Raw genomic sequence first — 24489 nt, forward strand, 5'->3', positions numbered from 1 at the left:
GGTAAACCTCTCCTGGAAATCATCAAATTAGAAACAAAGAAGCCATGTTTACTTTAACTCTGTGTTTCCTCATTGTATCTGAGCAAGATCCCCTGTTCAGACGGCTTTCATTATCCTCCTGGAGGCATACCTGGGAGCCTCGTGGATGAACTTCAAGGCCCTTGGTCAGTCCCCAAGAGTAGCGTCTCTTACCACCCAGCTTTTGTCAAACGTGGGCGGCAGAGTCTGATATGACACCTCTGACAACATGAAGGCTGCTCCTTTTATTATAAACATCAAGGCAGCTAAGCAGGACATAGGGTTCCTTTATCTCTGCTAAGAGGTGTACCAAGGGCAGGGTGAAAGCCAGGACAAAGATCCCGTGGAAGAGACGAAGCGGAGTCTGTTCCAACTAACAAACAGGCCAACTAACAAACAGGCTCTACAACATCTCCCAGAGCAGATGGTAACCGTGCTTGCCTCGGTCATAAAGAAATCTCAATTAGGCACCCACAGAATGCTACACTATACACAACTTCCTGGTGCCCCCTCCAAGGAAAATAGTGGCCATATTTACCCTGAATGAGTCAACTTCTTTTATTGGATTATTAACTGTAAGTCAATGAAATGTCAGGGAATATCTACCAAAAAATGATGGCTTTGGTTTTGGAACTGTCAGTCTGGGTTTTTTTTCTGACAGTAATTATATCACTGTGTCAGTCCTCTGTTAAGCAAACTCCCAGTTCACAATAGTAACATTATGTCATCAGGCAGCTTATCAAAAGAGAACCCACAGTGATGTGCAAGGCACTCTGGGAAATCTAAAAATGAAAAGGAAGGGTTTCTCCAAAAGCGTATCGTCTAGTAAGGGGCCAGACAGGGCCCCAGAGAAAGAAAAGCATTCTCACCCTCATCTCTGCAGCAGCTGGTGAGGAACCTCGGAGAGCACTGCAACCAAGAAGGGTCTGTCTCAACACCTTTGCTATTTACCTTTCACATGTTTACTTGTACACAAAGTGAGAAACGCCACACAGTCGACTATCTTGTCAAATATGCTCTAGTCAAATAGTGCTTCTTAGCATACATTCATGAGCTTATATAGGATTTTCAAAAAGACTTACACCATTCTGAATTAAAAACAGATCATTTTAATAAACGTATTTTCACTCCTGTTAATTCGACACTGATTTCTGTTATGCATGCACGGCCATTTAGTTTAACTCACTTCGCATTTGTTTTCCAACATGCAGCAACCTTCGATGAGACGGCTACGCTGAGCTGCTTATTCTTTTTTTTTTTTTTTTTTTTTTTTTTTTTTTTTTTTTGAGCTGCTTATTCTTAAAGAGTACAATGTACCTTGTCCCCAAAGAATTTTATCAACCTTAATGTTTCCAAAGAGCCCTGTGAGGCTGCTCAGCACGGTGGCTTTTTACTGAAATTTCCTATTTGGAGGATGGCAAGACAGACTAGGATCTTCCCAAGTCCACTGGCTGCTTGCATTCACATCACAGCTTGGTTGGGAAAGCGGTAGAGACTGAATAATAAGTAGATCTCCTCCAAACACAGCTGGGTGAGAGAGCTTCATTTTTAGAAAGTAAAGCAAATCATGAAAACCTCCCTAATGGTGTGATTTGCTCCAGGGCTCTTTTGATACTTAAGAAGGGAAATATTAGTCCTTGTGCACAGTACTCTTATTTTCAGCTTTATGGAGTTTTCTTCTCCAGCCATCCTTCTACCATGAGGCAATTTATTGTACTTGCGGCAGAATGGAAAGCATGAAGATGTCTTTCATAATCGAGGTGGTGATAGCCTTCTCATTTCCTGCCAAATGGATCAGACCACACTTTTAACCCTATAGAAAGAAACATGAATCAAAACAGGATTCGCCTTTCAACTTCCTCACTTCCTGCAACTGCAAACTGGCAAAACGACATCAGAATTGAGTTGTGGAATTTCCATGTAGTTTGAGACAGTGCGGGCAAGCTGCCGGGAGCCTGGGATGCTATGGCTGGGCAGCCATGACCTCCAGGAGAGACTTTTAAATGGCTCAGAAATTGCCCCACAACAGGAAGCGATGCATCTGGCCAAGTTAAAACATAAATAACAATATTACCAAAAGAAAAAACAACCCAAAAAACAAAATAAACAAACAAACATTGCCACAGATTACAAGAGTTTTGGTTAATCAACTGGAAGCTTCTCCTTCTCACCCAACTTGGACCATGTGAAAGTAACCATTCAGCCACAAAGGGAACTTTTGAGCTGCTGTAATAAAGCAGAATCTTGCATCAATTAGAATAGCTCGAGAGTAAGCAGGCTTTTCCCCAGGAGGGTAGGGTTTAACTAGGTGCTTGGTAAATCGGTCTGCAGAACCGAGTATCCTTCATACTCAATCGCACATTTGTGACATTTTTATGCCCATTTATCAAATGCACAAGAGGAATGGGCAAACGTGCAAAATGTACTCCGGGGTGAAAATGTTAAACTTCTGTGCAAGGAACAGGACAATCGCCAGCCAGCGTCCCCACTCCAAAGATTTCTTGTGCTGCAGGGCCAGCACACACACAGTTACAAATGAGATTCTGCTTTGATTTTTAAGTTTACCTGGTGGCTGCACATCTTCCTGAATAATTCCAGCTCGATTTACAGCTTGCTCTTTCTCTGAAAAACACAACAGAAAAATTGCTCTTTACAAAGGTGGGGGCTGGGCCGTGGTCGTGGAAATCTATTTACGTGGGACAATGACAGGGGACGATTCGGAAACAATACACGCGAGACACTAATACTCAGAGCTTTTAGGTTATGGAAGTTGGATCCAACAGAGCAGAAAGACTGGGCATTTTCAATAAAAGCAAAGAAAGCCGTACTTCAAAAGAAAAGCTCCCGACTAACATCTTTTCTCGGTGATCTCAGCATTTTGGAAAGGCAACAAAACAACAGAAAAAGAACAATTTTGAAAGAGCTGGTGGGCGTGATATTAGGAGGGAAAGGCTGCTGAATTGAAGGAACAAGCACAATTAACAAGAAAACGATGTAGTTTCTATGTCTCAAATGTGCTCCGCCGAAGGACTAGACCCAGAGCTAAATATGCTATGTTTTTGATAGGAAATAGAGCAGAAAATTAATCTTTGGGTGGGTGGCTTTGGTTTGGATAATTGAAGCTTCCCTAATTGATTGCAGGTGCTGTGCCAATTAGTAAGCGCGTTCCAGCTATAGCAGCTCAGCCCATCTCTTTGGAGATGTCCAACAGGCGAGGGCCAAGAGAAATTGGGCATTTTATGTCTGTGGGCTTCAAGCGCTCCGACACATCTTTCTAAGTGGTTTAGAATAAACCCAAGGTCTGTGAAAACAAAGACTTATTATTTCAAGTATCTTGACAAACAAATGGCGGCTTTTCAGCGGAAAGACTTGGAGCCAGAGGATGTTTACTACTAAATTATAGTAATTAAATGTTGTAATCAGACCTTTGTCTTAATCAGGCTGACAGTGTTTCTTGAAATCCACATTTAGTTCTTATTTAATATCAGGCCTTTCTCTTTATTCTGGCCTCTGGATTCTCATAAAGTTACAAGAAGCGTAAAGGTACAAGAAGCAGGGATTTGCTAAATCGAATATTCATAGAACCTGCTTCTCGAGTGATGTGATAGAAAGTCAATCCCAAGTGACCTACCTGATAGTTTTATCAATGCTAAGTTTTGCTTTGGCAAATAAAACACTGGACAACAGGGATTATGTGAATCTCGGTATCTAACTCTACGACAGGCAGTGGGAAGACACAGCATAATGAAGCCCATTACAGACAAGGGCCCGGTGGTTTCCCCGGGCCTCTCTGAGAAGCAGCAGGTAGGCGATAACCAACACCCTCCGGACCAAGATATGCCAAAAGGTTTCTTCCATCTAGAGTGGATAATGGAGCCTCTCAGGTGTCGGATTTTCTAAAATGACTCCAACACAAAGGGTGATCTCATTTCCTAAGCCATTAAATTCCTGGAGGATTGAGCCCTACCATACTGCCAACGTGTAAGGTCTCGATGTACGGATGTGTCTCAAACATGCTCTTAGAAAATGCCAACCAGTGAAAGACTACACTGCCATCGATTGTGCCAGGAATAAACATAGATACGATGTTCCGCACCTAAAAGGTCCACTTGCCAGTATTATGGAAGAGGTGGGGTTTTCTTATTTAAGATTTTATTTATTTGAGAGAGAGAGAGAGCATGCACGTGTACATGGGGGTGGGGGCAGAGGGTGAAGGGTATGTAGACTCCACACTGAGTGAGGAGCCCAATATAGGACTCGATCCCACCACCCTGAGATCATGACCTGAGCCTAAATCAAGAGTCAGATGCTTAACCGACTGAGCCACCCAGGTGCCCCTGGGAAGAGGTGGGTTTTAAAAAAATAATAATAAATTGCCAGAAAGCTTTCTAAGCCATAAATTTAAGAAAATCTGACAGCCTGGTGTATTGCACACATTCTCCAAGAGGCGGGTACTACAAAGCTGGAGACACTGGCAGGCTGCCAAGCACCAAAGGAAGTTGACTTCTGATAGCAAGGACAGAATGTCTAATTGTATCCTAACCTCTCACAATGCAATGGAGAACCAAGTGAAGAGAAAGGAATCCCTGTCTTCACACTTTCTTGCTAATTGCTAATGAGGTTGGAGGGAGGCTAAGGCTTTATTTAAAATAGACCATAATCTCTTTCTAATCCTTGTCCTTATGCAACCACCTCGGTTTTTTTGGCTTGGACAGGCAATTTAAACCGATTTGCTGAACTAGTTCCTACCAAGTGATAACCGGTATTAGCATCCTATCTACATCCCCTGGTTCTTTAATCCATTAATGTTTTATAAATACTCTAAAGCCCAAGCAGTCTTATATAAATTCATGACATGACACAAAGACACTTTAAAATTTGTGAATGTGGAATTTGCTAGAAGGAAAACAAACCGGTCCCTCGGGACTTAGTAGTACGTGCCTCTTGCTGAAGTTGACAGTAAGTTTCTATTTTGTTGTCATTAGAGAAACAGCAAGTGTCTATAAACCTCAGGAAAAGAGCATGCTGAAGTCAGGGGTTTAACCATGTGAACAAATCAGGATAAGCTAATTACTGACTTTTCAGTAGTGAGCATGTTTCTATCAGGAGTGGAATGATTAAGACGCAAATAGGCAACCCTGGGCCTGGAGCTTTGTGATGCTGGTTAGCAAAGTCCCCGCTCCGGCATCTCAGCAAGCCCGACTCTGCCCCCTGGTGCTACGGCAGGGGTGTGATTTGTGGTTTTAATTGAGGATCGTTATCTTCAGTCCAAGGGCCAAAGTATTATTATTAACACTGCTAATGCCTGTGAGCGGGCTGCTCCTCCTATTGTAGTGATTCCACTTAATAATTTTTAAGTCTCTGAAAATGAAAACATAGCTTTATATTGAAAGTCCATGCTGTCAAACAGCTCTAACCGTGTGACTTGTTGCTTTGACATCCACAACTCCACAACAAAGGAAGACAGTGTTCCCCGGCGCCCGCTGACCACTGACTGGCTGGGCGTGCGCTGGTGGAGGGCCAGCAGCTGGAAACCGAAAAGCAGGTGCAGAAGGTCAGGGCCTCCAAGCCCTGCCCAGAGAGAAGACGGCCTCAGGACCCTCCCTGCCATCTCCTCTTAGCAACGGACAGTTAAAAATAAAAGCCCCTCGAAACCCGAAGTCCTTGGACAAATGGCAACATTTGAGTATGGACTGTGTGTGAGATAATAGCATTGTGTCAATATTAAGTTTCCTGGCCTGGATAACTGCATTGTGGTTACCTAAGAGACTGCCCTTGTTCTTCGGAAATACATATCGAAGTGTCTGGGAAGGAAAGCTCATAGGGTCCCGAGCTTACTCTCAAATGGCTCAGCAGAACAACAGAAATAATTATACGTATATGTAATTCTGCACTCACATGTGTATGTATGTATGTGTAGACCTGTAATACAGCATCCGTGGGGGGAAGCAAATGCGTCAAGATGCTAACTGGTAATCTAGGTGACGTAAATATACAGGGATTTATCATACTATTCTTAGGTCTTTTCTGTTGGTTACGTTTTTTTTTTGTTTGTTTTTTTAATAACTAAAACACACAACTGCAAAACAAATTTTTAGGAAGTTCTTACACTTCCTTGTGATGTTCCGTGACAATTACCTAAAGGCATCTTTTTTCACACAGCAAATAAAATATTTAGAAGTTACTTTTCCAGTGCTCTCATCCTGCTGCTGTTGCCTGGATCCTTGCTCCATCTGACGGCGGGGTCATCTAGAACTGGTTGTGCACCAGTGCCCAGCTGAACCAGCAGTGGGAGGCATCAAACGGCCATAGTGACAAGTGTGAACCTGTGGTGGAGGGGGACCAGATGGCCACCGGAAGTACTGACTCCTCCCAACGCCATACACATTTTGTTTCTCCACCAGAGTCTGGTTGAACCCAGGGGGCTCTGTAATGCCGGTCAGAAAATAAGGCTGCAGGCTAGCCCTGCACTGCGCTGGAGTCTATGGGCGAAAGAAACAAAAAGCATGTTCTAGCACCTGGCATGTAATAGGGCAGATGCTCCTCCAAGGTAAGAAGTATCCTGGATCAAGTGATTTCTTGCAACCGGAATGACAGACTTCTAGCTGGGGGCAGGAGGTGCGGCAGTTAAGAGAATGCAATCGAGTGGTAGGAGGACACAGCTCTCTCCGCAGCAATTCTGGGCGACCTTTCCCTCTGCTACTGAACCCTCTCCGCTGTCTTAAAGGCACATGAAGCAGTGCATCATTAAGGAGCAGACAAGGTCAGGGAGTTAGGCTCTAGTGTCCACCCAGCAATTAATGTTCTCAGTGACTTTGGTTAAGTCACCTAAGTGAGGGGACTGAAGGGGCACGGGTTTTTGGGCAAAGCTCTTAGGATTTTATGCTTCTGCACATCTAATTAAAGTCAAAAAACAAGCAGGATCACAGAAAATGATCCTATTCTGTCTCATTTCACTGGCTGGCATAAGATGCATGTTATTTTTAAAAGGCCGTATTCGGGATCACTGTCTAGTTCTAGGACACACACAGCCAGATTAGGCTCTGAGCTACAGCAGCTGTAGTCTCCCCGAAACGCGGGCTCTTCCAGCAAACCGCGCCGTGCCAGCAGGATGAAAGCTAAAAAGCATCATCTGGGATTCCCTCCAGGAGCACAACAGAACCGTCCCCCCATACTTCTGGTTTGGGATCGCTGACCACCAGTGCCAGCGCCGTCTCCCCCAGTGCTCATTTCGGGACTGAAGTGTCATGTGTAGAACTGACCTTGTCATCCATGTAACACTTAGCGAGTGGAAGAGCTGAGGGTCACAGTGCATGTCAACATGAAACCCAACAAAGCAGACTTGCCACAGCAGCCTGCCTGCTTTTAAAGCATGGAAGATCTCTTTGACCTCACTTTATCTAAGCAGCCTTGTTCTTTCCTGCTGCCTTGAGGCTTGTTCCAGCAGAGACCTGGGAACCCAGCTGTCCCTGCACTCCCCATGCCGAGGCTGGCCCAGCTGACACTCAGGCCCTACGTGGGAATGTGGGCTCCTCCCTTGCCAGCCACTGGCCCCCTTCCCAAGGACTGGATGTCTGGCCTACGTTGCCCTGCACTTTCAACAGCTGTGGCCTTCTCCTCAGTCTGTCCAGAGTCCTGGGGAAGACAAACATGTGGAGGATGGTGGGGAGAGGAAGATCCAACAAGAAAGGTTAAAGATGGAGTGGCTGAAAGGCAGGAGCAAAAGAGCAAAGGGAAGATGACTGGCACCGGGTGGTCACAGAAGTTCAGGGAAGACGGTGCTTCCAGAAGGGAGAGTGAGTCTGGCTGGGGGTTGTGCCTCTCACAGATGACTGCACTTCCTGTGTTACAGACAGAACAGAAGTCCTCACCAACAACTTCCCCACACTGAACCTAGATATAGCTGCATCCACACCTGCCCTTCCTCCTGAGCCTGTGGGAGAGGTGTCCTGACTTTGGTCCAAGGCTTTCCTCCAACTGATCTCGAGATCCCCTATCACCTGTCGCTCTGTGAATTATCTTCACCTTTCTTTGTCCAGAGACCTTTTGGCTGTCCCACCTCTCCCTAAAAAACAAAACAAACAAACAAAAAAACCCTCTCCCAAGACCCCCTGACCTGCTGCAAATATATTCCGTCATTCTCTCCATACAGTCAAATACCTTGAAATAGCCAATTCAGGGGACAGCTGCCGGCTCTCTGCCCACCACCAAACCACTAAGGTGTTCTTAACAAGATAACTATGACCTTCACCTTGTTTTCATAAATCTACTGAGTATTTTTTTAACTTAAATTCAATTAGCCAACATAAAGTACATACGTACTTTATAAATACGCTACGTAAAGTACATACGTACTTTATGAATACTTTATGGAATATGCCACGTAGTCCGTAGCCCATCAGATGTAGCACGCAATGATTTACCCGCTGCGCGGGACACTCAGCGCTCATCACATCACATGCCCTCCTTAATGCCCATCGCTGAATACTTTCACTTCTTATCTTTTGCCTCATAGAAGCCCAGCCCTGCTGGCCATACCCCTTTGCACCCAGAGTTGTCTTTATGGGACGTGTGACTGTAGCCTCTGCTGGTTTTAATCCTCTTGCTCCAGCCACTCCTCCTCCATCTCCTTTGACAGCTGCCTCTCTGAGCACTTGCTCTTCCAACACCGTGTTCACCAGTGGTCTGTCCCAGGCCAGCTTGTCTCGCGCGGTCTCTGAGTGCTGTCTGGGAGCCCTCACCTCCCATGGCTCTGCCTCCCGTCCCATGCTGATCCAGCACCCCATCTCTAGCTCTAGCTCAGGCCCAGTGCCTCAGCTCCAGACTGGAATATTCCATAGCCCATCAGAAATCTCCAGGAGCATATCCAGATACCTAAAACACATGTGTCCAAAGTTGAACTGGTTCATCCTCCTCACTCCCAAAACCAGTTCCTTCTTGTGTTGCTTAGTTAATGACCAGTGCGCCACCATCTCCTCCGCTGCTGGAACCTGGAGGCTGTCACTCTCCCTTGTCTCCTCCCTCACCCTGTAGCGTTACTTCTTAAATATAGCTCCCCTCCTCCAGTCCCATGACCACCACTGGTTCAGGCTAGTCACCTCTCCGTACTCTCCTGTGACCACAGCAAGTACAGCCTCCTTCTATCTGGAATTCTTGTTCCCAGCCTTGACCCTGGGTGAGACTGAATCCGGTCGCCTCACTCTTCCGATTAAAATACTTCCATGAGCCTCCACTGGCTAGACGCTGGGGACAGCAGAGGGCTGTGGGAGTATTTTAATCAAGCCAGCAGGATGATCAAATTCAAAGAACAAATGGCATGACAGCAGACGTTTCAACAGACACGGAGAATTGGGAGTTCTGGACATATTCTGACAAACGAGGATGAACTCCACCAGTTACAGACGCTCAAGAAAGAAATATCAGATGCATCTCAGAATGAAGAAAACGGACACTGGGAAGCAGTGAGAAGTAGGGTTTGCTGAGTAAAGAATAGGGGCAAAGAGGAACAATCAGTGACTATAAAACCCTGATGGTACTGACTGGAGAGGAATAAACACCGGGAGTGCTGTGCGGTCCAAGGACCAAGGCATTCTCCTCAGGTCTTTGTATAGGAGGATAAGGATACTGACTAACTTTAAGCAGTAATCACAAAATAATCAAAAAAGAATGTAAAACTTAAAAAAAAAAAAAAAAAAAACAGAGGAGGTAAAAAGTAGAGAAACCGTGAAGGCAGAAATGGAGAGAAAAGAAGGAGCTGTAGATATAGAAGGATAAATAGAAAACACAGAACAAGACAGGGCAAATAAATCTATCAGTAAACATATATGAAAATTAGCTCAATCCAGCAGTTGAAAGAAATGACCAGATTGGATTAAAAAATCCAAGTTAGGCTGGTTATGAGATTTAAGGACAGATGCCAAGCGCTGCCTGGGTGACTCAGGCAGTTAAGCATCTGACTCTTGATTTCGACTCAGGTCATGATCTGCGGGTTGAGATCGAGCCCTACATTGGACTCCCCACTCTGGTGGGGGTGGGGGGAGTCTGCTTGTCTCCCTCTCCCTCTGCCCCTCCCCCTGCTGTCTTTCAAATAAAAAAATCTTTAAATAAATAGATAAATAGATAAATGAATGAATGAATGAAGAAAGAAAGAAAGAAAGAAAGAAAGAAAGAAAGAAAGAAAGAAAGAAAGAAAGAAAGAAAGACAGGCACAAATATAAGAAATATACCAGGAAAGTCTATCCAAAACAATGCTGGTAATTCTAATATTGATATGATAGACCTGGAGAGGAACAGGAGGGATAAAGAGGACCCTTTATACAATGATAATTGGAAAAAAGTCTCCAGAACATTCTCTATCGTGTGCACCTAATAATATGGCCTGAGGATACCTAAGTAACAGAATTAAGAAGCTTGGTCTGGAATCGGTGCACACAGAACTCTGTACCCAACAATGAGATATACCCACTTCAAGCACAGAAGGAACACTTCCATAATTGACCTGTATTAAGCCCACAGAGCAAATCCTGACCAATATCAAGGAATCAAAATCATATAGTCCTCATTCTTTAACCACAAATGCAAGTAAAGTAGAAATTGGCAACAAAAGAGCAACCAGAGAAAATTAGCAACTGTGACTGCTGGGTAGGGAATCAGGATTTGGGCTTGGCAGAAGCAGGGAGACCAGCTCAGAGTCTAAGGAGCGGGTGAAGGAAATGGGTTGGATGACGGTGGGGACAGTGAGACGGACAGAAGCGCTCTGACCATCTTGTACAGTCACGTATACCCGACACCTAACGCAGTACCAGGTACACAGCCGTTGCTAAAATCCAGGTTATAAAAAATGCAAAGACTAGTCCAAGGTGCTGAAATGAATTGCAGCTCCATCCTCCCTACAGACAGGCCAGGCTTCCATGGCCCGGTCACCAATGCCTCACCTGCCTGGACCCCAGGTTAGTGACAGGTCAGCCAGCCGGGCTTAAATCTCCTTACATCCTTGCCTTATAGCTCCTCTTTTTTTTTTTTTTTTAAGATTTTATTTATTTGACAGAGAGAGAGAGTGTGTGTTCACGCATACAAACACACAAGCAGGGGGAGCGGCAGGCAGAGAGAGGGAGAAGCTTGGAGCCCCATGTGGGGCTCGATCCCAGGACCCCAGGACCCCAGCCCAAGCCAAAGGTAGATCCTCAACCCACTAAGCCACCCAGGTGCCCTGGTTCCTTATTTTTTTAAACATTTTTAGGGGATGCCTAATATAAAACTATACTAGATGTTTCCATACCTGTGATCTCATTTAATACACCCAACACCTATAGATTAAGGCCTGCAAAGTCCACTGCTACAGATGAAGAAACAGACTGGGCTCAGGCAGGTTACGTAACTCACCTTAAGACCCTTATCTTGCAAGGGATTTAGACCCTCACCTGCCCTGCTTCCCTTCTCACCGCCTCAGAAACCAAATGGTGCCCTCGTGTAGTGAAAGAGCACATTGGTTCCAATCCCAGGTCTGACCCATCTGCTGTGGGTCCTTGTACAAGTCACTTAACTGTCCCAGACCTCAGTGTGTCCACGTATAAAATGTGGGTGATGATCACACAGCAGCTACAACAAATGGTTATGAAAACTATGTGGGTTAATATATATATGAGGTGCTGGGAAGAGAGGCAGACATAAACTCTCAAAAAACACTAGCTGTTTAGTATTTACCTGTTGAAAGAATCAGCTATGAGTCTCAAATAAGAGTCGGCCAATTAACTAAAACTGAGCCAGAAAGGTGGGCAGGCATAGACTGACTGCTCTCGAGTTAAAATGCAGACATTTTAGGCACACTCAGTAAACATGCACCTAAAAGCCCTGATTTTGTCTCAAGCAACTCAGACAACCACAGATTCTAGGGTATCCCTATGAGACTATTGTCAGAGGGATCCCTGGGTGGCTCAGCGGTTTAGCACCTGCCTTCGGCCCAGGGCATGATCCTGGGGTCCCGGGATCGAGTCCTGCATCAGGGTCCCTGCCTGCATGGAGCCTGCTTCTCCCTCTGCCTGTGTCTCTGCCGTTCTCTCTGTGTCTCTCATGAATAAATAAATATTTGAAAAAAAAGTTAAAAAAAAAAAAAAAGACTTGCCAGGACGCGTGGCACAAGTCCACGCCTTCATCATCTGATCTAGCATGTCTCAAGCTTGGTACCATGCACACCTGGGCTGGGTAATCTAGGTCATGGGGGGCTCCCCTGTGCGCTGCGGAGGTTTAGCAGCATCCCTGGCCTCTCTCCACTGGATGCCAGTAGCACACTCACACTACCCCACTCCACCCCCAGCTGTGACAAGCAAAAATGTCTCCAGATGGAACCAAATGTCCCCTGGGGGACAAAAGCATCCCCAGCTGAGAGGCACTGCGTTTGTCTTCCTGGCAGACACCTTTCCAGTGGGATCTGGAGCAGAGCCCCTTGTCCCAAGTTCAATCCTAGATGCCCTAGTAAGAAAACAGCCTGGGGCAGGATCGGGTCAGGATGACGGAACCAGACCACGCGGGGCTTCAAGCGCCCCCCCGTTTATCCTCAGGCACACGGGTAGGTGGACGCAGGCTGGGAGGCAGCATGCAGAGGCCACCTCGGTCCTGGGTGATGAAAGAAGCTCCAGGGCAATGCGGGTGTGTGCTTAAAATGCTCTGCCTCCAGAAACCAAATGTAGCATTTGTAACGGGCAGAGCATTTACACAGAGCTTCTGCCTTCACATCGCCAAGCTCTCAGCCTCTGCTAATGGTCTCCAGGGGCAGGGCTGGCCCTCTTCCATCTTCAAGATGATTCAGGTTTCCTGGAGAACAAAATGAGCCTCTAATGCCTAATATTTTCTCTCTGACAGATGGTTTCAGATGTATCAAAGTGCTAATCCTCGCTGAGGTATAGGTCTCCAGGAAGGAGAGTTTGGCTTTTAGGATGATAGAACTTGAATGATTAAGGAGGAAAATTACTCCCGGGGTATTGGGCATTGTCATGTGAGCAACCCGCTTTTAAAATGAAGGAAGACAGCAGGAGCTGAAAGAAAGATGTGGGGAAAAACTCAAAACACCCAGGTTTAACAGTGTAGGTCTGAAACATTTCCACTCAAAGCTGTCCCTGGGAGTGGCAACGAGGGGCCGTAAGACACCTTCAGGCTCAGGATGATCAGGGCTCCATCTGCCTCCCTCCAGTATCACCAGCCCCGCCTTCCGGGGAGGGAAGACCTGCCTCGCAGCTCACTGGCTGTGCGACCTTGGGCCTGTCGCACGACCTCTCGGAGCCTCAGTGTTCCCGCCTGTCAAATGGGCATGACGACGACCTCAAAGCAACGCCGTGGGCGTCAGAAGTGGCAACGCTTGGGGCTCCTGCCTCGGGCTGTGGGGGGGGGGTGACCCCGCGGCGGGGCCTGCGGCTCTGCTCCCCGCCCCCCCCACTCAGTGTGTGTGTCTTTCGTGAATAAATAAATACATCTTTAAAAAAAAAAGTGCCAACGCTCGTTTGGCTGGCACGTGAGCGTCCGGCCCCTGCTCCCCGAGAGCGCGGACAGGTAAGCGCTGCGGACCACGACGAGGCCACCTGGGAGTCTCCACGGAGGCCAAACGGGTCTCACGTTAGCGACGACCGGGCAAGTCAGGAGGGCGCCCGGGGGGAGGCGCGGGGTCTCGCGGCCGCTCGGCGCAGGGCTCGGCCCGGCCCGCCTGCCCCCCGCGCCCAGCTCCTCACCGCCCCGAGCCGGGCGCCCCGAGGCCGGGCCCCCGCGGGGTCACAGGGCACTCACGGTACTCCTCCGGCAGCAGCAGGGGCCGGAAGTAGATGGGGTAGAAGGCGGCGCCCACCAGGGAGATGAAGCCGCCGAAGATGAGCGCCGTGCGCAGGTTCGGGGACATGGCGCCGGGCCCGGGCTGCCCGCACCCCGCGAGACCCCGCGAGACCCCGCGCGCCGGGCCGTGACCCCGCTCGGAAGAGGCGGAGCGGCTTTCGCTTCCGGGCCTTGGGGGCGGGGCCAGGGCACGGGGGCGGGGCCTGCGGGTGGGCGGGCTCGGGGCGGGGCCTGCGTGGTGGGCGGGTCAGGGGCGGGGCCTGCAGAGTGGGAGGGGCAGGCCCGTCGGGGTGGGCGGAGCCTGGGGGTGGGACCTGCGGGTGGGCGGGGCCGGAGGCGGGGCCTACAGAGTGGACGGGGCGGGGCCTGTGGGTGGGCGGGGCCTCGGAGCGGCGGCCGCGGTGCTGGGGGCTGGGCCGGCCGAGAGGGGCTCTTGCTCCCCTGGGCGGTGCACACCCTGTTCCAACCCCCGCCCTGCCCGCGGCCCGGCCCCCCCTCCGCTGCTCCCCCCGCCATTCTCCGGACCTCTTGGGTCACCCTTTCCCCTCGACCAGCCGCGCTTTCCCCTTCTCCCCACCCTTATCTGATTTCGGTGACTTTCCGCCCCGAGCTGCGTGCTGTCCGCGGCTCGCTGATTCAGTCCCCCCGGCTGTGGGCCCATTTTACAGGTGAGGGAAGCGCGGCTTCACGAGTGACCGCGCCTCCTGGAGGGCTGCTGGAGGGGGTGAGGGGCCCGGGGCCGCGCGCCCGCCCCGGATGGCCTGCAGGGGGCGTCTAACCCGAGCACCGGGACTACGGGATCAGGACTAGGGGGGAGGAGTCTCGTGTCAACGTCGGGACGGCAAGTAGATCCGTCCTGCCTCCGCCTGCCCGCTCCGTTCCCTCTGCTGCACGTCTGGGTTGCGAATGAGGATGGGGAAGGAGTCGGATCCGGGCAAGGCGGGGAGCCCGCGGCCAGTCCCAGTGATGGGACCTTGGGGCTGTGCCTTACTGCCTGGGGTGGGGCCGCTGAGGTTGGACGTGCTCCTCCCCTTCCTAGGGTCGCCGTCCTCCGTCCTTCCTGGGGGTAGGCGGCGCTGTGGGGGCAGGCGAGGTGCCCAGGGGTACGGAGCGGCGGAGATCAAGGTTTCTTGGGCCTTCACTCAACCCTTTATGAATAAGGATGCTACCAGCGGCCCGGGCCGGGAGCAAGAGGCTAGTCATCCGGACCCCGGCGGTATTATTTAGTCTGCAGAGACGTACGGTCTTTCAGCACAGGTGTCCTCTCCGTGGAGCGTTGTCGCGGAGCCAAGCTACCGTCTGCCTCCGAGGTTCCGCGAGCAGATAAAGCAGGTGTTGGATCCGTCGGCAGATTTATGGACCCTCTGCCGTACCCCAAACACCAGGCAAAGTGCTCCGAGGGACGCAAAGATGAATAAGCCGTGACCCTTTGCTCCCCGGGATCCTGCCACGTGGATAGAGACAGGACAGATACAGAAAAAGATGACTGAGGAGGCGGCGCAGCTTGTTGCGGATGAGTGATAGGGTCCTGCGGCCGCGGGACTTCCAGGAGGAAGACAGATGACTGCACGGGTTGGCAGCAGCTCCTGGGGCTTGCGGGGGCTTGTTAGGGTGAGAACAGAGGACTCCTCCAGCAGAGAGGGGAGCTGGGATGCATATGCTTTGTGTCCCGTGATATAAAACCCCAGGTGAGCGCGCCTTTGTCATGTTAGCAACGGGGAGGCCACTTGTCTTCCTGTTAATAGCACCCGAGCATCTTGGCAAACCACTCCTCTCCCATTCAGTCGAGGAGGTAAACTGGGCTTCTCCTCTGCCCCACCCCCACCCCCACCCCCACCCCAATGATTTTTTTTTTCCAGCTCTGAGAGGTCAGGGGATCGCCAAGAGTGACCAAGCTGCCACACCACAGGGATTGATTGGGACAGGGCCCAGGCCTGGTCGTCCAGCGAAGCCGCATCCTCCTGGCTGCATGACCTCACTCACCCACGTTGAGCCAACCATAGTGTCTCCCAGCTGCTGGAAATCTGGATTTGAGCTTGAAGGGATCAGACGCTGGGGTCACTGGGCACCACCATATGGAGACTGAGCGTGAGGACAGTACAGCAGAAGCAAAGCCGAGAGATGGAGAGAAATCAGGTGCTGACATTACCTTTGAGCCCCTGGAGCGGGCTGTGCCTGGAAAAGGAGCTGCCCTTGGACTTCTCAGTGATAGGAGCCAATGAAGTTCCCTTTTCGCTGAAGCCAGTTTGACTTATTTTGTTTTGTTTTGTTGTTTGTTTGTTTTTGTTTACAAGAGGAGTTCTAGATGAAGTCACCGCGAGTGGGATTTCGTTTCCTTGACAGTTCCACGGGCTGCAAGTCAAGGATTACTCTATTTTATAGCTCAGGTCACTGAGATCCAGAAACTTCTCTTAGGGCCACACACCATTAGCTGAGCCAGGACCAGGGTTTAGTTTTCATTCCTAATCTGACAGGCTCCTCCCTGAGACCTGGCGGTCTCCATAAGCAAGCTTGGCAGGGTGGCTGCATGAACCCTACACACAGGAGCCTCTGAAAGCCAGGCTAGAGACCACCAGGATGACCTCCTGTCCGCAGTGCCTCCAAGGCACAGATGGATTAATGTGGGACAGATGAGCCACCCCCTCTCCAAGCAGCAAGTAACCGCAGGGCTTCTCTGTCCCCTGATGTTCATGTAAACGTTTTAGTCTGACCAGCGGCCAGGCCACAACCTATACAGACACACTCATCACCTTGCTAGCATCGTCACACCAAAAATTACTTACCTCTTGCTTGCCACTGAGTCCTAAGCAATACAGGTTCATCTCTTTGAACCCCAGGTTCTCCCCGTTTCTGAAGACCCCACTGACCTACAGATTCAATCGGCAGATCCTTATTGTGTGCCGACTCCAGCCAAGCACTGCGCTAGTTGATTGGGAACACAAAAAGGAAGCATCAGCACTTGTGTATTTGACAAAGGTTTACTGAGCCAAGCACCGTGTGCCAGCCACATTTCAAAGGCTGGTGGATGCAGCCAGCAGCGAATTCACAAGAGAGTCTGTTGTCCTCGTGGCACCTATGGTGTGGTAGAGGGATATGACGAGGCAGTGGGTCGTAATTGCTTTTGGTCACTCAACCTTGCTGAATATTAGCTCCTGATTCCCCATTTGTGTAGGGAGAAGCTGGGGGCAGAGCAAGAATGACCAGCCCAGGAGCCACTAAATAGTAGAGTCAGGATTCAAATCCCATCCCGCTGACTCCAGAGACCTGCATTATCACCAGTGTATGCTGCCTCGCAAAGTCAGTGAGTTCATATTGTCTGAGTGTGGGTACAATTCCAACCACGTCCAATTGCTCCTTTTCTCCCAGAAATAAGAATTGTGAACGTGGGAACCCAGAGACAGGCAACACTACTGTGGTGAATTTCTTCGCACTGCTAATGTCCCGATGAGATGACCGCTTGTCTTCCACTTACCTGTAATCCCAGAGATTCTCTTCTTGCCCCTTGCAGTCTGATTCTCGGCTGTTCATTATATCCTGCAGGCCGCCCATATACGTCCAGTAAGCTCCCCTCCAGGCTCAGTTGGAGTCTGTTTCGGTTGCACACCAGCAGAAGACCTAACAGATACAGAAAGTCCACAATTACCTGCCACACGTAACAAAGACCAGGGGCTTGGGGCTTCCTAGCTGTGTGCAAGAGCCAAAGGAAATTTGGACCTAGGGGAAGGTATTTGTGCAAAGGGGGAGAGAGCTCCGGGGACAGGAGGAGACAGGCTGCAAGTCAAATATGTCAGCAGTCCTAGGGTGCATATTTTCATCTCAATCACTGAGGGAAAAAAAATTGGTTTGGGCTCCTATCTGGCACTTTCTCCTTCTTCCCTTGGATGTGAAGATTGCATGCTTGCAGGGAGCAGACCACCAGTGGTGTCTCACATGGGGTTCAGACAGACATCAAAGTTAATCCGCTCTCTGATCTAAGCAAAATGGTGATGAGGGTTTCTTGGGACAGCAGCTCCACTAATTGTGGCACCGCAGCCCGGCTGATGTATTTTTAGAATATTGTGGATTTTCACATAGTATCATTGCTTTCTGCAGGAAAACTGTCAGACTAGAAGCTGGGGGTTTGGAATACAGTGGTATCTAATGCAGGGTCCCCTGGACCTGAACTTTTAAGAATAAGAAAATAAGTAAACACTTTCCTTTTTTTTATCAGGCGCTGTGACTCTCTGCCCACTCATCTGTATGAATGTTTCCAATTTCAATCATTTGTCAAGTTTTACTTCTTTGATCTGTTCTTCACATCCAAAAGATTCCCCCAGATATCTGTCTTGGCTTATGTCTTGCCACCCTACGCTCTTAGAGTTTTAACTAATATCTTTATGACTTTGTAGGGGCCAAGGGCAGGCTGCCCCAAGGTGAGCCACTTTGGCGTGAACATTATTTTGAATTAAAAGCAATGAGGGAAAAAATAAAAAATAAAAAATAAAAGCAATGAGGGGGGACGGGGCGGGGGCGGGGGGCTGCCTGGCTCAGTCCATGATGCAAATGACTCTTGATCTCTCAATTATGGGTTCCAGCCCCATGCTGGGTATAGAGATTGCTTAAAAATAAAACCTTAAAAATTTTTCTTAATAAAGCAATCAAAACCTAGCAGATTGAGGAAAAGTTTTTTTTTTTTTTTTTTTTCTCCTCCTCAACTGCCTGCCTGTACCAGGAAGAGCACTATTAACAGGGCTTCTTCTTTACCAAAGAAACTGATCTGCATAACAGGGCACCAAAGATCTCCTCTCACCTTTCTGCTAAGGGTCCTTCTCCCCTCGGTGTCATTGCAATCATGCCCCTCTCCTTAGCTCATGCGTGTCAGGTCACCTCACTGTCTTTGAGATTTCCCTGTCTGTGTGGATTCCCTGTAACTACCCTATTAAATTTGATTTTCTCTTGTTAATCTGTCTCATGTCAATTTGATTCTTAGTGCAGCCTTTGAGACTTGAAAGGCAGAGTAAATTCTTCCTCCCCAACAACTTCAGGAGCTAGGTGTCAAGACCAGCCTTTCTGTTGAACTCCAGCCTCCTGTGCCTGGGGAGCAACCTCAGGTTCTAGACCCACTTGCTTCTACTCTCTCCCCTTGACTCTCACTGCTGCTGGTTTGCTTAGAGGCATCATCAGCTCTCCCGTGCATGGCTTCCTAACTTGTCTGTAGGGTGCCATCCCCTTCCATCACTAAACTGTCCCGTTCGTGGAGTACCGAAAGATTCATGGAGCACCCAAAGTACTTCTGAAGACATAGATCTGGGGATGCCTGGGTAGCTCAGTGGTTGAGCATCTGCCTTCAGCTCAGGGCATGATCCCAGGGTCCTGGGATCGAGTCCCACATAGGGCACCCTACAGGGAGCCTGCTTCTCCCTCTGCCTGTGTCTCTGTCTCTGTTTGTCTCTCATGAATAAATAAAATCTTTAAAAAAAAAAAAAGACGTAGATCTGGTTAATCACTGCTCTTCTCAGAAGACTTCAGTGTCTCCCTAAAGTATGAATTACTCAGCCTACACCTCAGGGTTTTTTAAAAAAATATTATTTTTTAAATTTAAATTCAACATTTAACATAAAATATTTTTAAATTTAAATTCAATTAATTAACATACCTGAACTATTAGGTTCAGAGGTAGAGTTCAGTGATTAAGAGTCTCTTATGATTTGTCTCTCTCTCTCTGATTTCATCTTGTTTTATTTTTCCCTGACTTACCCTATGCTCCTCTGTTCTGCTTCTTAAATTCCACATATGAGTGAAATCATATGATAATTGTCTTTCTCTGACTTATTTCATTTGGCATAATACCCTCTAGTTCTATCCACATTGTTGCAAATGGCAAGGTTTCATTCTTTCTGGTGGCTGAGTAATATTCCATGATACATATATATGTATATATCATGTCTTCTTTATCCATTCATCTGTTGATGGACAGCTCAGCTTCTTCCATAGTTTGGCTGTTGTGGACATTGCTGCTATGAACAGAGGGGTGCGGATGCCCCTCTGTTTCACTACATCTGTATCTATGGGGTAAATACCCAATAGTACAATTGCTAGGTCATAGGGTAGCTGTATTTTCAACTCTTTGAGGAACCTCCACACTGTTTTCCAGAGTGGCTGCACCAGCTTGCATTCCCACCAACAGTGTCAGAGGGTTCCCCTTTCTCCGCATCATTGCCAACACCTGTCATTTCCTGACTTGCTAATTTTAGCCATTCTGACTGGTGTGAGATGGTATCTCATTTTTTTCGTTTTGATTTGTATTTCCCTGATGGCGAGTGATATGGAGCATTTTTTCACGGGGCTGTTGGCCATTTGTATGTCTTTTTTGGAGAAATGTCTGTTCATGTCTTCTGCCGATTTCTTGATAGGATTATTTGTTCTTTGAGTGTTGAGTTTGGTAAGTTCTTTATAGATTTTGGATACTAGCCCTTTATTCTGATAAAACATTTACAAACATCTTCTCCCATTCTGTCGGTTGCCTTTGATTTTGTCGACTGTTTCCTGCCACTGGCCCGTTCTGATGAGAGACAAAATGATTACTCAGAGTCCGATATCTTGGAACAAAGAGAAGCCCAAGGGGGCTACACCATCAGACACCGCCAAGGAGGGCAGGTGCCGAGGTGAGGCCTCCAGTCCAGGTTGGCTCTCGGTATTATTGCCATAGAATGTAAAGGATGTGGAAGTGAGGAAGGAAAAACAACTCAAGAAACCAATCACGTGAGGGGCAGCAGGGAACTGAATATGTGACAATCTGCATGGGTTTGAGGAGCATGAACTAGGGGCTGCAGGAGATGGGACAACTGACCACAACAGGCCTGGCTATCTATCCACCATCATTGCTGTCTTCAGCATCTACTGAATTCAGTATGGATCGATGGCAGGAATAATTGGCTTTTGCCACACGTATAAAGCTATTGTCATTTATGCCTGTCTCTGTTCTTATTGTTTCTTTTACCTGCTGAAATCTTGCTCTCCCACACTTTCCTTCACTGTGCAGGAAGTTTTTTATTTTGAAGAAGTCCCAATAGTTCATTTTTGTTTTTGTTTCCCTTGCCTTTAGAGACGTGTCTAGCAAGAAGTTGCTGTGGCCAAGGTCACAGAAGTGGCTGCCTATGTTCTCCTCTAGGATTTTGATGGATTTCTGTCTCACATTTAGGTCTTTCATCCATTTTGAGTCTATTTCTGTGTATAGTGTAAGAAAATGGTCCAGTTTCATTTTTCTGCACGTGGCTGTCCAACTTTCCCAGCACAATTTGTTGAAGAGACTGTCTTTTTTCCACTGGATATTCTTTCCTGCTTTGTCAAAGATGAGTTGACCATAGAGTTGAGGGTCCATTTCTGGGTTCTCTATTCTGTTCCATTGGTCTATGTGTCTACTTTTGTGCCAGGACCATACTGTCTTGTAATATAGCTTGAAGTCAGGGAATTGTGATGACACGAGTCTTGGTTTTCTTTTTCAACAAAACTTTGGCTCTTTGGGATCTTTTCTGGTTCTACAAATTTTAGGGTTATTTGTTCCAGCTCTGTGAAAAATGCTGATGGTATTTTCATAGGGACTGCATTGAATGTGTAGATTGCTCTAGTTAGCATAAACATTTTAACAATATTTGTTCTTCCAATCCATGAGCATGGATTTTTTTCCCATTTCTTTGTGTCTTCCTCAATTTCTTTCATGAGTATTCTATAGTTTTCAAAGTACAGATCCCTTTCCTCTTTGGTTAGGTTTATTCTTAAGTGTCTTATGGGTTTTGGTACAATTCTAAATGGAATCGATTCCTTAATGTCTCTTTCTTCTGTCTCATTGTTAGTGTATAGAAATAAAATTGATTTTTGTGGATTGATTTTATATCCTGCCACTTTGCTGAATTCCTCTATGAGTTCTAGCGAGTTTGAGGTGTAGTCTTTTGGGTTTTCCACATACAGTATCATGTCATCTACGAAGAGTGAGAGTTTGACTTTTTCCTTGCCAATTTGGATGCTTTTTATTTCTTTTTGTTGTCTGATTGTTGAGGCTAGGACTTCTAGTACTATGTTGAACAACAGTGATGATAGTGGGCATCCTTGACGTGTTCCTGACCTTACAGGGAAAGCTCTCAGTTTTCCCCCATGAAGAATGATATTTGCTGTTGTTTTTTCAAATATGGTTTTCATGATATTGAAGTATGTTCCCTCTATCCCTACACTGTGAATAGTTTTAGTCAAGAAAGGATGCTATACTTTGTCAAATACTTTTTCTGCATATATATGGAGGATCATATGGTTCTTGTCCTTTCTTTTATTTAATGTGATGTATCACATTGATTGATTTGCAGATGTTGAACCACCTTTGCAGCCAGGAATAAGTCCCACTTGGTTGTGGCAAATAATCATTTTAATGTACTGTTGGATCCCATTAGCTAGTATCTTGGTGAAATTTTTGCATCCATGTTCATCAGGGATATTGGTCTGCAACTCTCCTTTTTGGTGGGATCTTTGTCTGGTTTTGGGAATCAAGGTAATGCTGGCCTTGTAGAGTTTATGGACCTCAGGGTTTTTGTTTTGGTTTTTTTTTAAAGATGTTCTTTATTTTTTTCATGAGAGACCAAGAGAGAGAGGTAGAGACATAGGCAGAGGGAGAAGCAGACTCCCTGTGGGGAGCCTGATGTGGGACTCAATCGCAGGACCCCAGGATCATGACCTGAGTTGAAGGCAGATGATCAACCACTGAGCCACCCAGGTGCCCCCTAAAGTTTTGATCAACAGGTCCTTAAAGGCCACTGCGGCATCTGTGTGTCCTCAGCTGAGTGAAATTATCTATGTCTACGTTGCCACACTCTGTGCCTAAGGCCATAGCTGATCAGTATCTACATGTTGCCTGGAACACAGTCTAAAGGTCCAAAATCTCTGCTTAAGTGAGGAGTGGGCTGACCCAATGAAATTCTCTGCCTCTAGAATTTCAGCTGGAAAGTCAGGGAGAGTCGAGGGGTTGGCAGAGGGAGCAGAAGTTGGACAGATGCACAGGGAGAGGCAGTAGCAGCATGAGGGGAGCTATGAGTAAGTTGTGGTGATGAATCAGCAGAAGCTGTGAGAGCAGAGTTTGGTGAGTAGATGCTATTCCCAGGCAATGAGAGAATTGCCTGGGAATAGCAGGAAGCAGAGAACAATGGGAGAGAATGAAAATGAAGATTCACAGATCACTGCTGCTGAGAAGTAACAAGCCTTAAGCCCTAAGGCTGTCTGGGATCTATTTATTCATTCATTGTTTTCTACCATTTTCTGTCGAGCATCCAGCATATGCCAGATCTTCTTCTAAGCAATAGACAAAGTCTTTGACTTCATGGATAAAAAACTAGAACAATCTAATAGATACAGAGAACACATTGGTGGTTGCCAGAAGTGGGTGGTTGGGGGTGGGCAAAATGGATGAAGGGAATCAAAAGGTACAAACTTCCGTTATCAAATAAATAAGCCATGGGCACGTAATGTAAAGCATGGCAACTGTAGTTCAGAACACTGTATTGCATATTTGAAAGTTGCTGAGAAAGTAAATCTTAAAATTTCCCATCACAAGAAAAAAAAATTGTCACTATGTATGGTGATAAATGTTAACTAGACTTACTGTGATGGTGATCATTTCATAATATATACAACTATTGAATCGTTATGTCGTACACCTGAGACAAATATAAGGCTGCATGTCAACTGTACCTCAATAAAAAATAGATTAAAAAACACATGGCAAAGTTTGACATTTCTTACAAAACTAAACATACTTTTAGCATACAATCCAGCAATCACACTCCTTGGTATTTATCCCAAAAAAGCTGAGGACTTGTGTCCACTCAAAAACCTGCACATGAATGTTTATAGCTGCTTTGTTCACAATTGTCAAAGCCCGGAAGCAATCAAGATGCCCTTTGGTAGGTAAATGGATAAATAAACCTGCTACTTCCAGACAATGGAATATTATTCAGTGCCCAAAAGAATGAGCTATCAAGGCATGAAAATTTATTGAAGGAACTTAAGTACTAAGTGAAAGAAATCCATCTGAGAAGACTTCATACTACGTGATTCCAACTATATGACATTCTGGGAAAGGCAAAACTATGGAGACAGTAAAAAGATCAGTCATTGCCAAAGGTTAGGGAAGAGGGTTGGATGAATAGAACACAGAGGAGGTTTAGGGACGTGAAAATACTCTGTATGGCCCCATAATGATGGATACATGTCATTATACATTTGGAATGGAATGTTCCATGCCAAGAGTGAACCCTAATGTAAACTACAGACTTGGGAGATCATGGTGTGTCAATGTGGGTTCCTAGACTGTAACAAATGTGCCACTCTGGTGGAGGATGTTGATGATGGGGAGTCTGTGCATGTGTGCAGGCAAGAGACATGTGAAAACTGTCTGTACTTTCTGCTAAGTTTTGCTGGGAACCTAAAACTACTCTAGAATATAAAGTCTAGTAAAGAAATTCATGTTATAACAAAAAACTGGGAGAGAGATTAGTCTAGATTAAAAGAAACTAAAGAAGCATTCTGTGAGTGAATGAATGAATGAATGAATAAATAAATAGCAGGTAAGGGGACTGTGTGTAGGGGCAACTATTTTTACTTAGGTGTCAAAGAAGGCCTCTTTGAGAAGGTGAC

At 47.0% G+C, this 24489-nt stretch overlaps 1 protein-coding gene and 1 long non-coding RNA gene across 3 annotated transcripts; one reads left to right on the forward strand and one right to left on the reverse strand.

Annotated features, from left to right (window-relative positions):
- Positions 1 to 1325: 1325 nt before the first annotated feature.
- On the reverse strand, positions 1326 to 14017 carry SMIM20 (small integral membrane protein 20). Of its 2 annotated transcripts, none has more exons than XM_072808664.1 (3): positions 13792 to 14017; positions 2584 to 2640; positions 1326 to 1831 (listed from the first exon to the last, which is right to left on the reverse strand). In XM_072808664.1, the coding sequence occupies exons 1-3, from the start codon at positions 13898 to 13900 to the stop codon at positions 1794 to 1796; spliced, it is 204 nt and encodes a 67-aa protein (XP_072664765.1). In that variant the 5' UTR covers positions 13901 to 14017; the 3' UTR covers positions 1326 to 1793. The 2 variants fall into 2 exon arrangements, with proteins under 2 accessions (XP_072664765.1, XP_072664761.1); XM_072808660.1 differs by having other exon boundaries at positions 13737 to 14010.
- Positions 14018 to 14253: 236 nt separating this feature from the next.
- On the forward strand, positions 14254 to 23570 carry LOC140622899 (uncharacterized). Its single transcript, XR_012022571.1, has 3 exons — positions 14254 to 14501; positions 15693 to 15969; positions 16130 to 23570. It is a non-coding gene; the product is annotated as an uncharacterized lncRNA (long non-coding RNA).
- Positions 23571 to 24489: the final 919 nt, after the last annotated feature.

Source organism: Canis lupus, chromosome 2 (assembly GCF_048164855.1).
Source record: "Canis lupus baileyi chromosome 2, mCanLup2.hap1, whole genome shotgun sequence".
NCBI lineage: Eukaryota > Metazoa > Chordata > Mammalia > Carnivora > Canidae > Canis > Canis lupus.

Excerpts from the sequence above, each read along its gene's own strand:
- SMIM20 (XM_072808660.1), bottom strand. The coding sequence starts at position 13,900 with ATGTCCCCGAACCTGCGCACGGCGCTCATCTTCGGCGGCTTCATCTCC. Across the intron at positions 2,641-13,736 it reads GGGGCGCCCGGCTCGGGGCG|AGAAAGAGCAAGCTGTAAAT; the intron begins GTGAGGAGCTGG and ends TGTGTTTTTCAG.